Raw genomic sequence first — 17,331 nt, forward strand, 5'->3', positions numbered from 1 at the left:
ATGCTTGGCGTACTTTAGCAGCCTTTAGAATCGGAAAGGCAAAGCTTTTCTGCTTGAGTGTTTGTGTATGTGTGTGTGAGTGTGTATGTACCAGTTCCATATGCGTACACCCAGCCGTACAGGGCCACCCCGGCATGCACTTTGCATCGCGAATTAATTAAAGACCCTTTACCATGCACCACCGTCCGGGGGATGGGAAAGTTTCGACGAACGCATTCCTGCTCCGGGTGGCTTGCGAACAGAGCCGTTCGAGGGTACAAGCTAGGCTGTACGCTTTCCGGTTCCGCTGTATAAGTGTGTATGCGTGTGTGGGTGTGTGTGTGTGTGAGATGGAAAACACGGAGGAAGCATGCATGGCTAAAAAGGCAATTTATATCCTTTCGCGCGCGCTTAGAAATCCCAGCCTACAGGATCTACCGCTAGGTGCGTCCGTGCGCCGCTCTTTCCACTGGAACTGGAAACTGTGGCACACTGTGGCACCGTACTGCTGCCGTACCGCTGGCAAACTATGTGGGTGGCTTCTTTCAGCAAGGGGTGGGTGGAAAATAAACTGTCGCGCGTTTGTTCTTCGAGCGGTACCGAGCGCGATCGCGATGCCCCGCGCATTCGGGTTGCGTTCGTTGGTGCTTGGGAAAAATATGTGAGAAGTTAATTATTCGCTTCCACCCGGAAGTGTGTACGTTGCGGTGGCTTGGCCATTTCGAAGGCGCAGCTCAATGTGGGGTGCGTATGTGTGTAGGATTGGAAATTTATTAGCATCACCGATAAACTACTTGGCGTCGGCTTTTTCCCATCGGTTGACAAATAAATTGGGTTAAGCTAGTTAGTCTGGAGGCTCCGGGCGCTGGTTAGCTAATGGTATGCAATACAATAGTTTTGCGTGTAATACGTTTCGCTGTGCAGCACACGCCTGTGCTGCTTATGTGAGTGAGGAGTGAAAAATGGCAACACGTCCCAGCTTAACAGGCAACCCGGCCTGTGGGAGTTAATTAACTGCGGAAAGTAGATGAAGATAGTTTGCAGCACAAGAAGCAAGAAGTAATTAAAGGTAAGCCCTTCTCGCGTAATTATGGCATGGCGGGGTTTGTTTTTAAAACGACCGATTAAAGGCGTTTAAACAACTGCTCTAGGTAGGTGTTTTTGAAACGCCTCAGACCGGTTTTTGGCCGGAAGTGAATGGTGTCGGAACACATTTTCTAACAAGATACGTGCATCGGAACAACAAAACGGGTTTAATATAAATCTCCCTCACTTCCTTTAATTGCACGTCCGTAATGAAAGACATTCAGTTAAAACGGGTGTAACGCCTTCGTAATTGATACTGAAGCACCTGTAAAAGCGATTGATAATTATGTCATTACGAGCTGACCCGAAAGGGATGGTCAGGGAGCTCTTTGCACTCAAAGACGGTCTTCTAAATGGACTCTCTACCAGCTCATTGATCTTTACACTCCTTAAACCTTACCACGCCTCCGGAAAGTTGATGTCAATATAATTAAATTTAACAACATATCCAATCAACCGAAAACCACCCCACCAGAGGGAGAGGTTGCCCAATTTTCACATTTTTAGTACACACTCGTCCCAACGGACGGACCAACGGGACGGGTGCAAACCGCAAACCTTTAAATACCTTCCGCTCTGAAGGGAATGTATTTGCCCTTAAACACCTTACCGCATGCAGGAGGGTTTCTACCACGCGTCACCTTTTCCTTCGCTCCGGCTCGAAGGACCAAAACAGTGCCGGCACGTTTGCCGGATTATCATCGCCACGTGCCAAGCCCGGGCGCAAGCAAATGGAAATTAAAATGGGTCATTAAATTTCATTCGACGGTAACGATCCGTTTTCTTTTCCACTCCCTCACCCGTGTCGGTTGGTGGTTGGTTTGTGTGAGGTGTGTGTGTGTGTGTGTGTGAGAGAGAGACTTAGGAAGTAGCTCTACCGGAACGGTTTGGTGTTTTTGATGGGGGAAGGTTGGTGCGAAAAGAGACTTCTCTGGGAGGTAGGGGATACCTGGAACGCATCAAAGTTAAGTGGTTAATGATGGAGCGGAATAAGCGTACGGGAAGATTAGTGTAAGGGTTTTTGTTATTCATAAACCTCCAAAAACTGGTACAACATTATTATGACACTAAAAAGTGTCGTTTGAATGGAAAGTGATGGTATTTTTTTTCATTCCCTATTTCCCTGTTTTGCTGCAGACCGAAAAGCGGCTCGATGCTGCTGTACTCGCGCAAAAAGGTGCGCTACCGGCGCGACGGCTACTGCTGGAAGAAGCGCAAGGACGGCAAAACGACGCGCGAGGACCACATGAAGCTGAAGGTGCAGGGTACGGAGTGCATCTACGGCTGCTACGTCCATTCGGCCATCCTGCCCACCTTCCATCGGCGGTGCTACTGGTTGCTCCAAAATCCGGACATTGTGCTGGTGCACTATCTGAACGTGCCGTACCCGGACGACAACAAGATGGCCGTGATCACGCCCAACCTCGCGCTGTGGGGCGACAAGAAGGAGTGGACCAAGGAGGAGTTGGTCAGCCAGCTGAAGCCAATGTGTAAGTTTTAGCACAACAAAACTAGGGGGGGGGGGGGGGGGGGGGTGAAGCCTTTACTGATGACACTGGATGTTTAGTTTTCCCCACAGTTTTCAGCGAGGACGAACCGGACACGGCGAACGAGATCGAAATCTCGACCGCCGAAACGGTGGAAGCGATCGTGAGCCAGCTGATGGAGAAGCAACGCATGGCCCGCCAGACGGCGCTGGTGAAGCAGCTCGAGTGTGGCTGCCCGGACGCGAACTGTGCGGACGGGAAGTCCTGCTCGCATCCGATGCGGCGTATCAGCGCGGCCAAGAGCGTCCAGGAGCTGGGCAAGCGGTCGGATGGGCATGCGGGCGGTGGTACGGCACCGAACGTACTGATCGGTTCCAGGGTAGGTATTACACTCACCCGCTCACTCGATTACCACAAAATCTCAATTACGTTTGAGCACAATCTATTGATGTACACTCCATTTGCCATTTCCGTAGATGTATCCCCGATGGTTGGATAATCGAAGGATGGCGACGGGACGGGTCGAGCAGCAGCAGCAGCAGCAGCAATCGCAATCGCAACACCCGTCCTCGCACACCATCCTCGACCCGAACGGGGCGCGTGCCATCACGCCCAAGACGCTCGACACGTCGATACACTTCCAAGTCATTCCTACCTCGGTGCAGAATTCAATTAGGCCCGGCGGCAATCAGAACGCTTCCGCCCTGGGCACGCTGAGCATCAGCAACGGTAGCTCACAATTAACAAGTGTCAGCGGTCACATTACGAACGGCATCGTCGGCTCGCAAGCCAATCATCTCGGTGGGCATCGGTCGGCCATGATTATCACAAGCAATCAGCATCAGCAGCAGCAGCAGCAGCAGCAGCAGCAGCAACATCATCAACAACAGCACCAACATCACCAACATCCCCAGCAGCATCCCAATGTGCATGGGCATCCTCACCACGGGCATCCTCATGCCCAACAGCAACATACGCTTACGATGAACGGTAACAGTAATTCGTCCAACAGCAGTAGTAACGGCAGCAACAGCAACAACAGTACCAGTAATAATAACACCAACAACAACAACAACAACAACAACAACACCAGCGTAAGCACCAGTGTCGGTAGTAATCAATTAGCCACCCTCGGCCACTCGAGTCAAGTGACGGCGTCGAACGGCACCGACCGGCCGAACGCTACGAACGGCGTACCTGCGGCTGCTCGCGATGCGAACATTAATCTTAACGGCAGCAGCGAGAATCATATATCAATGATCGGTTCCACCGGTCAGGGCAGCAATCGTGCATCGAACGGCGGTGGCGGCGGCGATTCGAACGCGCCCAATGCCACGCTCTCGAATGGTGGGGGCAGCAACGGCGGGCAGGGTGGCGGCGGCGGCCAGAACCAGGGTACGACGGTTCATCATAATCGAATCTCGGTCAATGGTAACGGTGCAACATCGACACCGCCGCTGGTGCTTAGCTTGGGGCAGGTGCGTGTTTATTCTTTTCCGAAGGGAGTGTTAAGGACTTGAGGAACTTGACTATAATGAGCCTTTTCTTTCGCTGCTATTCATTTCTAGAACCTTGGAGGACCGGGCAGCTTGCTGATACTGAACCAAGGCAACCAGCAGCAGTCGTACGTTTGTCAGCAGGCGCAGCACCAGAAAGCGAACGACGGCAAGGACCACGATGGGTCGATCAAGACGGAATCGTCCGCCGGTTCGGTGGCGAAGCAGGAAATGATGGACGCGTCATCTTCGCCCGTCCCTTCACTATCGCACCATCAGCAGCGACAGCCGTCCCAGCAGTCGAACAGCTCCCCGTCGTCGGCGACCGGCGGTAGCTCGGATAAGCAATCGTTCGATAGTCTGTTTGGCTATCAGGATCACACACCGATGGCCAGTCCGGTGCAAAGCATGGAAAGTAGTAGTGGCGGCGGTGGCGGTTCCGGTGGTCCCCCAACAACGCACCACCACGACAATCTACCGTTCTTCAACGAAACGCTCGATTTGTCGCAGGAAGATATACAGAAGACGCTGAGCGCGAACATGCCGCTCGGGGGGCATGTCGCCGGCCACGACACAGCGCCGACCGATGACGCCATGAACGGGGAGATCAATCCGATGGACTTTATCGAGAACTGTGGCGATAATCACGGCACGGTCGATGACGATGTGTTTGTGAATCTGGACGCGTTCGATATGCTGGTAGAGTTCCCCGAGCTGGAGCTGGATGCGAAGAGCGAGTTCCTGCGCTCGGATGACGGGACGGACGACACTGCCGGTGGTGCGGGCGATCTCGCCGGTGACAGTGGCAGCGAGCTCGGCCAGTACAAGCATCAGGTACAGAGTGTGTCGCAGCAGCAGCAGCAGCAACAGTCATCGCAGCCGCTGCCGAACGCGTCCACCATAACGGACTTTAGCCCGGAGTGGGCGTACCCGGAGGGTGGCATCAAGGTGCTGGTGACCGGGCCGTGGAGTGCCAGCTCCGCCTATACAGTATTATTCGACTCGTTCCCGGTGCCGACCACGCTCGTGCAGGACGGTGTGCTGCGGTGCTACTGTCCGGCGCACGAGGTCGGCATCGTGACGCTGCAGGTCGCCTGTGATGGTTTTGTGATATCCAATGCGGTCAACTTTGAGTACAAATCTCCGCCAAAGTTCGAGACGAAGTGCGAGGGCAACGGGAACGATATGCTGTACAAGTTCAATCTGCTCAACCGGCTGGAGTCGATCGACGAGAAGCTGCAGATAAAGGTTGAGCCGGGCGAGCTGGTGAGTAGGGCGCTGGCTCTCGTGTGCCGGACGTTGTGGCAGGGAGTTAACCTTTCTTTGTGTTTTTGTTTGTTTCCTTAGCCGGAGGATACGCTCCTCTTCAAGCAGAATAACTTTGAGGATCGACTTGTGAACTACTGTGAAACGCTTACCGCTAAAATGTGGCGCTCTGTAACACCTGGTCCGTTCATCGATAAACACCAGGGCATGACGCTGTTACATCTGGCGGCAGCTCTCGGATATGCCAAGCTGGTACGCACGATGCTTACCTGGAAGGCCGAGAACTCCAATGTCATACTGGAGGCTGAAATCGATGCTCTCAGCCAGGACAAGGATGGTTACACGCCGCTGGTAAGTTCGGCTTCAAGCAACTCTCTCTTCCACGCGCAAACGTCCTCTGTTTCAACTCTCCCCTATCTCCTCAGACACTGGCCTGCGCCCGGGGCCACACCGAGACGGCGATCATACTGTACAAGTGGAACCAGAACGCGCTGAACGTGCGCAACAACGCGCAGAAGGGCCCGGTCGAGGTGGCGCGCGACTACGGCCACGGTGAGCTGGCCCGCGAGCTCGAGCGGCAGGAGAAGGAGCGGCTCAGCCAGCAGCAGCGCACACCAACCAGTGCTTCCATTCCGACGCTTGCCTCCATCACGTCGTCGACGACGGCTTCTTCCGGCACGCATTCCTCCGCTTCCTCCGCTTCGCCAAACGCATTGCCAACCAGCTGCTCGAACCACTCTTCCAGCGCCTCCTCACCGTCGGCCTCGCCGGCCCAAGCGTCCCAGGATCTGCTCAGCAACCTGAACGAAAGCAATAGCAGCAGTAGCAATGGTAGCAACAGCAGCAGCAACAGTAGTACAGCTGACTGCAAAGCCCCCGATGGCAATAACAACCTGCAGTCGGGTGGTATGAGCAGTGATCTGCACTCGCTGACGAACGATGCATCCGGGACGATGCACAACTTCCTGAACCTGAACCAAATCTTCAGCTACGGCGAGGGCCTGCACGGGGCGAACAGCGATAGCTGCAGCAACGACAACTTCGGTCTGGTGGCGGCCTTCAATCCGTCCCTCTCGCCGACGGGTCTTTCGCCGTACAGCGAGATGAAGGGCTCGTGCTCGTCGACCGGGTCGCAGGGCGGCGGTGGGCTACACTACGGGCTGGAGAACACCAACTCCAACCCGATGCTCTCCAACGCACTGTCACCGAACTCGGACAGCAACCGCAGCCATGACGGTGTGTTCTTGCGTCCCGGTGCCGTCTACTCGAGGTATGTTTTTGAGTGCTGAAATGCTGGATCTTTCTTTGGTGCTAAACCTGCATTCTTCGCTTCAACTCCACAGTCAAAGCCCACCGGGTGCGCGGCTCTCCAAGCGCTCGTCGATCGACAGTGGCATCAACATGGACAACCGTTCGGTGGCGCTCAGCCGCACCGGGAAAGCGTTCCGCGAGGCACAGCGCACAAACCGAATGGATCGCAGCATGTCGCTTCCGCTCGCATCTGGCGGCGGTGGTGGTGGTGGACAGCCCAGTGTCAAGAATCAACCCGGCACACCGTCCAGCACGGCCGGGGGCGATCGTGAGACGGACAGCTTCTCGCTATCTCTAAGCGAACGCACCACCGAGTCGCCGTCGCAGGTTTCGAGCAATGTTTCGTTGCTGTCGCCGTTGCGCAAGATGGACTTTGCACTGTGTAAGTAGGGGCACGTTTGAAGTTTTGATTCTGTCTTTGAAAAAAACCATTATGTGAATCCAATGATCAGGATCGTACCCACCGTGATCATCTTATACTACGGGATGGGGTACGAAGGAGAACCGCTCTATTTCATTTAAACGCTGTGCATTTTACAACTCTTTTAACTTGTTTATAATCCAATCTGTTACATGACTGACACTACACGCGACTACGCGTACTTATCTAGCTCTCTTGTTGAAAGTTCACAACATAAAACACATCACTAGCTAGTATAGGATGGCTTTCTTGCATCTGCTATTTTCACCTTCTTGCCAGTTTATCGATTTGCTTATCAGTTTTTGTTGTCTGAACACCGTACCAGGTGTGATTTTTCGTCATTATTTAAATTTCAATTCTAACCCTGGCGTATACGTTTTCAATCGGTAGTAATACATTGTAGTATTTAGACCTTTCTTTGGGTTCAAATTTGTCACGCTTTTTCGGGAATGGCATATCGATTTTTACTTCCATTTAGTAGTAGAATTTTTCCCACTAATATAGGTTGCAGATTGGTTATCAGCCATGACATGGCAATCCTGCACAACCAATTGTGTCAACAGGATTACTTACTCGCTTTATTTAACCTGTTGATGCGATCTGATCGCGCTCAAGTTCTTTCTTACATTTGCGTACAAATCTGCTCTTCGTTTGTCGTGTTTTCTTTATCGCAATTCTTTGTTCTTTTCTTTTCCTTTTCTTCCAAATTCTTATTTTGCATTCGTCCGTACTTACGTACTTCCTGCCAATTTATTACTACTACTGTACACACGGTGCACACACCACTGTGCCGCGTGTTTCGATTGCACAGGTGAGGTTTCGGCTACGGAAACCAGCCCGATGTGCGAAGACGCCGACTCGTTGCAGGAGGACGACTGTCACCATCAGCTGCCTGACAGTATGGATATGGGTCCGGGGACGAGTGGGAACGGTGCCGGTGCCGTGACGAATGCCGTAGGTCAGTTCCACCACCACTGCCAGTCGCCGTTCAGTCGGGGATTTGTTTCTTTAGGCGTTCTGTTTTATACGTTTGTGGGTTTGTTTGTTTGTTTGTTTGTTTGTTAGTTGTGTTTAGTTATCCTACTCCCCGTTCCTCTCTCTCACTCTCTCTTGTCCCTTCAGGAATAGATGGTTTAGTTTGGTCGTTGTTTAGTTTTAGTTTTTCCTCTATGTCCCTTTTACCTGTCCTACTCTAGTTTTCTCTTTCTTCATGTATCTTTTCTTTCACTATCTCTCGGTGTGCGCGCGTGTGTATTAGATGTTTTTGTTGTTTATATTTAGTTGGTTTTTTTGTTGTGTTTTAGAAGAGATTTTTAATGTGTTTTTAGCTATCTTCTTGGTGTCTTAATATGTGTTTAGTTTTTCCTGTACATCTCAAAGTGCTGTCTAAGGATATCTTTCGATTCTCAAAACTAAACAACCTGCACTTTTGTTTCACCTTATATTAAATTATTATTTGAACTGTAAAAACGTTTGATAGGATATTGTGTCTGAAGCATTCACAAGACAATAACTCTAAACGGTAACACCTCATTGCTCAATGTGATAAAATCTGATACTTGATTCGCACTTCAAAAAGACACTACAACCAACACAACACCGTACATGCAAAGGTATTTGTACAAATAATAACCCTTTTTTTCGCATTACACCAGGTAAGTTGTTTTGCACCGTTGCTTGGTTTTGTTTTGCACTTTATGATATCGCTTTTGCTTGTGCTTCGTAGTGGAATGTTGTGTCGTGATGTGATGTTAGATCTACTGAACTACTTAACGGCTTCGAAACATTGGAACATCATCACTGATTAGCTTCTGTTGTGCCCTTCCCTTATTTCACAGGGGATTCCGATGCAAAGGTGCTTACACTTGCCGAACAGATCATAGCCGCAATGCCAGAGCGTATCAAGGTTAGTATGAAGTCTCTAGGCGTGAAGCATGCTTCTAATGTTTGTTGTGCCTTATAGAACGAATCGGAAGAAACCATGTACCTTGGCAGTCCGCTGCCGGACTCCCTGAACGAGGATACGGCCGGTATGGGCATACTGAACGACACCTTCATGGAACCGTTGCTCGATTCGCTCCCTTCGTCGCAGTTCGATCAGGAGTTTAATTTCGAGTTCAGTGATCATAACTACCGGTAAGGCTTTACAAAACCTTCGAGGCAGCTTTGGACGTTTGTTAACGGTTTTGTTGTGTATTCATTGCCACAGCTACCATGACGTTGGTACACCCTGCTCAAGCCTCAGCCCGGCATCGTCCGGTCCGCTACAGTCTCCTGCCAGCTATTCGATCCCGCAAGACCATCCCGTCGGCTCGCCGAGTCCGCCTCCAACTACGCAGGATTTCACCGAGTTTCTCCAATCATCGAACGCAACTGTACGGCCGTTTGAAGCCGATTTCTCTAACCTAAAGCTAAATGGTGAGACACACTTTGTAAACCATAAAAAAATTGAACAAATACTCAACGAACTTTCTCCCACACTACTACAGATCGTGAGCAGCGTGAGCTGTACGAGGCGGCCAAATGCATCCAGAAGGCGTACCGATCGTACAAGGGACGCAAGAGCCGCATGGAGGAGCAGGACAAGGAGCGTACGGCGGCCGTCGTGATACAGAACTACTACCGGCGGTACAAGCAGTACGCGTACTACCGGCAGATGACGCAGGCCGCCCTCGTCATCCAGAACGGCTACCGGTCGTACTGTGAGAACAAGCGGTTCAAAAAGTCGCAAACCGCCCAGCAGCAGCAGCAGCCGGTGACGAGCAGCGAGGAGGACAAGGCGTCCGCCCAGTGTCTCGAGACGTACTACCAGAACTTCCGCAACGAGCAGAAGCAGCAACAATCGCCTCAGCAGCAACAGCAGAACAATCAGCCAGGTGGTTCCGGCTCGAAGGAACCGAGTCCGTCGGGTCCCCTGAAGTGAGTGGTTTGAGTGGAGACAGTGAGCGAGCAGTGGCAGTAACTCCGGCAATACTGATACGTTTTTCATTCATTTCCTCTAGACGAACTTATTCGCAACGAACACAAAATCAGGCCGCTAGGAAGATACAGCAGTTTATGAGACAATCGAAAAACAAGTAAGTAACACACGGCATGCGTTTTAACGATGCAGTGAGGAGTGTTTTACATGAGCGGACTATTCATACTAACCGTCAAATCACTCTAATCCATACGCTTACCTTCAGTACTTGGGATGAGCAAATGACTAACTTGGTGAGATATTCATCCTACTGTCATACGTTTTGATTCAATTAAATGTTTATTTTATTGCGTATCGTTTTTCATACCGAAAAGCAATACTTTAAACAATCCCCCACCCCTTTTTATTTTCAATTCATTGTCCTCACATTGTAAAAGGTTCATTTGTAGCGGTTGAAATGACTCACATATCTCTCCTCGCTTCTCATCTCCATCCAGGCTACAGAGAGAACGAGCCGAAAAAGAGAGGCTGGTCCACCTACGCAGGGTGGAGTACCTCCAAAGCTTGCAGTGTCACGAACAGCCCGAGGCTCCACCACCTACCAGCGCTCCAAGGTGAACTGAAACAGGACGCGAGCGCACGGATGGCGCTACCCACACGGAACACTGTTCACGCTCGCCCGAATGCAGCCAGTTTGATGGAAACTCATCGAAGCTAGGCGTAGGCGTGTAAGAAAGGAAAATTGTTGTCGAATTTATTGCGTTACTTTTTACAACGATTTGTTTTGTCAGGACACTTGTTCACGTTTTTTTTAAATTATTTAATCGATTTTGGGTTCTCACACACACAGATACACACACCCGTTGACGTTGACGCATGTAGTGAGTGTTAATTTGTTTCTGTTGTTTTGTTACTTGTAGTAAGTTAAGCAAAGTTACGTTTTAAAAAATTAAAAAAGGCAAAACCGTCCCAACGTTGCGTTATGTTGCGTTACCATTGTTTCAAGTGGCGTTACCCGGTGTGGTTGAAATGTTTCACAGCAAGCGCTGTGCGGTGCGGTGAAATGTTTCTGAAACCGATAAGCTAGATGTCGCTAGTATTGTGTTGAGAGATTTCGGTGGGGAATCTTTTGAACGAGCAACTCGTTTAGAATAACAATGAGGCGGCAGCAGCATTGTGAAAAAAGAAAAAAAATGCAACTAAAGCGTGTTGATGATGGGAGACGTTTAATCTGATACCTGAACTTTTAGTAGAAAATCTAGTCTAAATAACGTTCTCGCACACCACCTGGTGCTGGTGGTTGGGAAAACAACACACACACACACATTGAGAGAGAAATGGGGACAGAAAGTAGAACAAAAAGCAAAACAAAACACTGAGAAAAATGTGATTTAAGCTCTTTTTTAAAACACGTGTAAAATGTTCGCCTATCTCGCGAGCGACTGTTATTAGAATCAGCCGAGACAGTGTTTGCCATAGTACAGCTGTACAGCCAGAGATAGACTTATTTTCCCGTGATAGGAATGCGATGCGGTTGGGAGAGAGAGACGAGTTAGACGGAGAAGTTTAGAAATGTTTGAACCCGACACTGAACGGTACGAAATAGTGCTAGAAATAATTATTTATAGCAAAAAAAAAAAACACTAGTGACTGGCCATCCTCTCGGTCGAATACGGTAATGTAGGCAGTGGTAAGGTACTGTAAATAGGAAAGGAGAGAAGCGTAGTTTGCAAAGCAAAACCGAGTGATTAGGTTTGCGCGTTTGACCAGTTGGGCGTAATTGTACAGCAGATTGTAGAGCAGTTGTTACTGGTTCATTGTTTTATTTAACTGATGAAAATCAACTTTTTTACACTACTAGAGCAAAGCGTAGCGGTTGTTGAGGCGTAGAACAAACAGAAACTGAATCAACATCTATTTATTATATCTTTCGAGATCGAGAAACCTAAACTTACACGCTATAGAAAGGAGCGAATAAGCTGCTAAACTAGGGTCTAAGCTAGCTCTTTTCTCTTTCTAAGGCAAAAAAAAAAACGGACGAGTAGACGAGTAACCTGACGGGCTGATGTATATAGCGAAATAGTTGGAGCTGGGGTTGTAGAGCGTCAAGCAGTGATTTTCTATTTGATTGTTAACTTTTGTTAAATTGATCTAGATGCTAGAAACTGGTAACTATCGAAACAAACACACGGCACACGAAAAGCACGTACAGGCAAACGGTGTGCTAGTGCAACGCACCTAGTTTGTGTGCATTTGTGTGTGTGTGTGTGTGACATGTGTACGTGTGTTTATGTAAAGATATTGCTGATAATTACACACTCTTTAGCGAACAGAAGAGAAAGACAAGGATGATAAAAAACAGCAAACACAAGCAAACGAAAGCGATCGAAGCTACCTAATGTAGACATTATATACATTAAAGTGACATATACATATATAGATATATATACAAGCTAACTATTTATCTCTTTTTTACAACGTTTCGAAGCGACAAAAGTGTGTAAAGGAAAACCAAAACAAAAGCAAACTGACATACGCCATTCAAAAACGTCTGTTTCAAACGCGATCTAGTGAGTAAATTTCATCCCTCGCCTTTCCCCCATTTGCCGATCGTAGTTAAGCCGAAAGCTAAAGGACGTGCAGTAAAAGCAACAACAACGGAAGAGGGGAAGGGAGGAAGGGTAGTTTTTCGATGTTTAGTTCAGTCTCTCCAGGGTGACACTGTGTGCGTCCATCTTATGACTTTCGAAAAGGAGTAATGAAATTTCAAAAATCTATCTACAAGCAAACTGTCAGTACGACTGGGTCAAACGAGGTCGCGGTTGAATCAAATCAAAGCAACAACAAAAACAACAAACCTCCATAACTGATAAGGATGAACGAGCCGTTTTGCAGGCAGCGGATGAAAAAGCGAAACGAAAGCGAAATAAACTGCAATCAATCTGCACGAGCAAAGAACGAGGTGCTGTAAGGAGGAGTTTAGATAAATAGGACAAAAAGGAGGAAAGAGAAGAAGAAGAAGAAGAATAAGAAGAAGAAGAATAAGAAGAGGAAGAATAAGACAGGAAGCGGAGATTAGAAGGAAATGAAAAGCAAACAAGCAACAAAGCAAAATCATGTGACAAAACGAAAAAAGAAGAACTTTTGAACTTAAAAACAATTTACACTCTCTCAGCTACTTGCCATTTTGCACTATTCGACTTTCCAAATCACGAATCCACACACTTACACATACAAGCGGATCGTTAACTAACTTTAATGATTATATATATACATACAAACAATAACATAATAATGCTTAGCGAATAAGAAAAATGAAATGAAGGATAAAATAGAGAAAAGGAAAGAAAATAATGTTGATTGAAGCACATTCGTACACGATTGTAGAAAACAAAAGATGGGAAAACTATATATTTGACAGAGAGAAGCGATTATAGCTATATATATATATACATACATACATGCAAACATACAATTCATGCATATACATACATACCTACAATACATACGTGCATACTACTACCTACTTACCTTACAGTTTAAGCGCGATGTTCAAGCGACAAAGTTAAAGAAAAGTTCCAGTTACTGAAACAAAAACAAAACAAAACAAAAAAAAACACCCTTTTTCTCCACCTGCAACAAACAAGAAAAAAAAACGACAACATAAAAGCGATAAAACACACAACACTAGAAAAATTGATAGATGACAAATGATAGGTAACGGTTTAAGCATTCTTTACATTCTTCTTGCGATAGGAAGTAGAATAGGAATAACAAAAACAAAAAAAAACGGTTCGAAAAAAGGGAAAAAGAAAAACCAAAAATGAAAAACCAAAAAAAGCACATAAAAACAGGAAACAGACAAACTGCGTACTTAAACCTACTAACCAAAACATCAAATCTTCAAAGCATTGCATCATTTAACGCAAATTAAGAGAAGGAAGCAAAACATATGTGAGAAGAAAAGAAGAAAACAACACAAATAGGATAGCGCTAGTATAAGGTTACATTTAAATAAAAACAAAAACGAGCAAGAAGTTAGCAACAGAAGAGCCAACCAACACAATTGGAGGGGAATTGAGCAAAAGCAAAAGCAGTTTGTCGGGCAAAAGCTCCATTTCGAGCTTTTGCAAACGACAGGCGCAATCTTGTGGAACTATTTTGTTGAGTGTTTTATGAAGTTAATACCAACAGCAGCACAAAGGAAGAAACAAACGGAATGCTAACACAGAAAAAAAAGGTATAAAATCTCTTTCTAACGTTGTAACGATTGAAGAATGAAATGTAACGCGTTTTTATTACACCGTGCGGTTGCACTCCCGTTTGCTCGTTGACTTATTGTCCTTTCGCTTCCACGAAACACGAACAGTATTGCAGCTTTGTGAGCAGTGAATGACACGGTTACTTCATCAGCAATAACTATCGTACGGTGCACAGCTTTAAAAAAAAAAAAGAACTGGGATCGAACGATCCACGATCCTTTCGATCCACACTCTTGTTCTGCTTGTGAAGCGTTTGCTCTTGAATTTTTGGGTAGTTTTTCGCAAATTAAGAATGCAGCAGCAATCTCGTTCGCAAAACCTCTACTCTTGAAAGCAATAATAACTCCTTGTTTGAACAAAATAATAATAATAATAATAAACAATAAACCCAAAACTAATTCAATCGATCAAATCGATTGCCCTCCCAGACCTGTACCGCTCTGTTTTTGCACACTCCCCGCACGGCAAAGCACCTGTCAGAAACTTTGAGAAAGAAGGCTTCCGGCCACGAGTGGTCACAAAAGCGCAGCAGTAGCAGCAGCCCGCGTGCCAATCGGCTACTAAAATCATATCAAAGCTCTGTTGGGGGGAGGATTGTGGTGCCGATTGGAGCAAAAGTTACGCATCAGTTCCTTCTTTAACGAAAAACGAAAATCACGCCCCCGGCACGTGTGAGCTCATTTTCACGGCAGTTTTGTGTGTGGTCTTTACACGAAAAGAAATGGTTCAAAGTCAACTCGCAAGGCTCGTGGGCTGTGAGAAAACAGCAGCATTCCTAATTGGGGAAGCACAAACGCGCGCCAGCGACTCCAACGATGATGCAAGGAAGCGGTGATGCGTGACAGATGAGGCTAGCCTGGTGCATAATTTTTGCCCTCCCCCTGTCACTGTCAGTTAAGGCTAGGTCGGAGCATATTTCTGATAGGTTTTGGCCCGACTTGAGATTACATCGTGGCACTGTAATAGGCAAAAAAAACCTCCCAGGAGATAAGCGACGTTTGATTGATCGTTTTTGGCTGCCATTGGGTGCAATATGAGCCCCAATTACAGCCTTGCTGACCTCCTTCGCTCTTTATTTCATGTTCATTTTCACTAAGCAGCACGCTAGTAGCTTTGATTTCGTAGAAAAGTATGGAAAGAGTATCATATCAGGGAAAATGGCAAATGTTGTTGAGGTTAAAGCCATGTATAAAACAAGTAAGCGAAAACAAACAAATAACACATTGAAAAAAAAACAACTTAATACGTCCATGGGAAGAAAAATGATACAATACAAAAATCCCACAATCATACACCACTAAACACACTCACACACACAGTGCACGGATGTGCGGTAAACGGATGCAATTTCTCAATGCTACAATTAGGAGGTAAACAAACACACAAAGTACTACTCGCGGAAAAAAAGGAAGAAGGAAATAAAACAACGGTTGTGTCAGAAATCAGATTTGAGGAGTTGCTTTAGCAAGAACGTTTCAAACCACACAGCATTCCAGTGTGTGTTTTTTCTCCAGTGTTTATTTCTCTCTTTTCTAGAAACGAACATTTCTTCCTCCCCGGCTCAGGTTCAGTAGGAGCTTGGACCTACCAAGGGACAGCAGGCACGTTAAAAAAAACACTCAAAAAGTATTAAAAAAAAAACCAACACTTTCCCTTTAAATAAACTACACAAACAAACACAAAACCACAGGCACATCTCATCTCCCAGTGTGCAGCATCTAGAGTGATCTATTGAAGAATTTATCTAGCTAGGGCCACCTTGTAGCGCACAACAGCGCAACCAAATTTACCCACTTTTGCGTAGCTGCAGAACCTTTGATATAGAGCAATGAACACTGCAAAGCGAAAAGGGAAGGGTGTTCATAGTGATGTAGAGTATGCAATTTGAACTTACTTCTTTCTACCTATCTACTCACTCTACTTTAAACATTAAAAAATAAAAATACACACACAAAAAATGGCGGTACACACCCGTCCAACCCGCTTTAGTAAATCTCGCAGAGGACAGAGACACAACCGCGTCCACATTTGGATAGCTGGGAAACTGGGAAACGACAAACAGTTTAACTATATTTTTATACACCAAAAGGCAAAGCGACTTATAAGCAAGGCTATAAAAAAAAAAGTGTAAAGAGACGAGACGGGGTTGTTTTGCACGTACACACTTACAACACTTATACTTATTATTCTCTCGTTCCCTTCTCGCTCTTTACCGCTTGCTTACTTTCTCCTAGCACTTTAGGCGTTTAGAAGACGGTGGAACGAAAACACGCGATAGAAGACGCTATAAGCAATCATGGGTCTACTTCTACTACTGATAGTGATAGTAACTAGCAAGATTCTCGCGATCGATCGAGAGAAAAAAAACACATCGATAGCAAAACAAAAGGGGAAGCAAAAACCGGATGAAACAGTTAGCAAACAGCAGCAGAAAAATCATGTGGATAGAGCAACTAACCAAAATGAACCTTTTCCCCTTTCTAAACAATCTACCCAAGAACGTGTTCTTTCATTCCAAACCATTTCCAAACCAGTAGCGGCGATCGAGGCGGCGTGGAGAGCGATTGTCGAGTAGCTTTTCTGCATGTAGTGTAGGTTTTTAGGAAGACGAAAATACAACAAATATCACAATCCAATGAAGAGCATTTTCTCTCTCCATTTTGGCTAACATTGGAAGATCGCTTTAACCTTTAACACGAAAAACCATACACACACACACAGAAACACTCGTACAGAAAGAGCAATCGAAAGAGCAACTACCTTTATTATCCCGCTCGTTGTTCTCTTCTCTTACCTTAATCTGTTGTCATGTTGTAAGCAGAGACAAGGAGGTGATAACGTTGTTTTGAGATGCACGTATACACAATTCACACATACACACTGTTGTTTCGATTCTCGAGTATCACTGTCCTGTCCTGTTCTTTCCAAAACAAAGCCGAAACTAAAATGAAATTTCTTCAACATAGAGTACTTAATAAAACACTTTAACACACCTGCACACCTGGAAAGGACGACAGCGAGTGATTTTAGAAACTAATCTGCACGAATCAGTGAAGCTAATAGTTTGAACAGAGTCCTCCCTTTCCATGAGCCCTAGCAACCC

At 46.7% G+C, this 17,331-nt stretch overlaps 1 protein-coding gene across 20 annotated transcripts in view; it reads left to right on the forward strand.

The window, feature by feature from the left end:
* The window catches only part of LOC121593846, a 169,069-nt gene extending 153,616 nt beyond the window's left edge, over positions 1-15,453 (forward strand). For 17 of the 20 annotated variants that reach the window (XM_041916568.1, XM_041916571.1, XM_041916564.1 and 14 more), the window contains 15 exons: positions 2,203-2,555; positions 2,633-2,931; positions 3,029-4,030; positions 4,121-5,314; positions 5,396-5,665; positions 5,740-6,584; positions 6,658-7,007; positions 7,858-8,004; positions 8,885-8,952; positions 9,010-9,182; positions 9,256-9,464; positions 9,536-9,965; positions 10,049-10,123; positions 10,232-10,259; positions 10,464-15,453. In XM_041916568.1, coding sequence (XP_041772502.1) covers positions 2,203-2,555; positions 2,633-2,931; positions 3,029-4,030; positions 4,121-5,314; positions 5,396-5,665; positions 5,740-6,584; positions 6,658-7,007; positions 7,858-8,004; positions 8,885-8,952; positions 9,010-9,182; positions 9,256-9,464; positions 9,536-9,965; positions 10,049-10,123; positions 10,232-10,259; positions 10,464-10,589 — 5,569 coding nt within the window. In that variant the 3' untranslated portion in view covers positions 10,590-15,453. The remainder of the gene's footprint in view (positions 1-2,202; positions 2,556-2,632; positions 2,932-3,028; positions 4,031-4,120; positions 5,315-5,395; positions 5,666-5,739; positions 6,585-6,657; positions 7,008-7,857; positions 8,005-8,884; positions 8,953-9,009; positions 9,183-9,255; positions 9,465-9,535; positions 9,966-10,048; positions 10,124-10,231; positions 10,260-10,463) is intronic. The other 3 variants (XM_041916574.1, XM_041916575.1, XM_041916576.1) reach the window with 3 other exon arrangements.
* Positions 15,454-17,331: the final 1,878 nt, after the last annotated feature.

This window comes from Anopheles merus, chromosome 2L, assembly GCF_017562075.2.
Source record: "Anopheles merus strain MAF chromosome 2L, AmerM5.1, whole genome shotgun sequence".
In the NCBI taxonomy this organism is placed as follows: domain Eukaryota; kingdom Metazoa; phylum Arthropoda; class Insecta; order Diptera; family Culicidae; genus Anopheles; species Anopheles merus.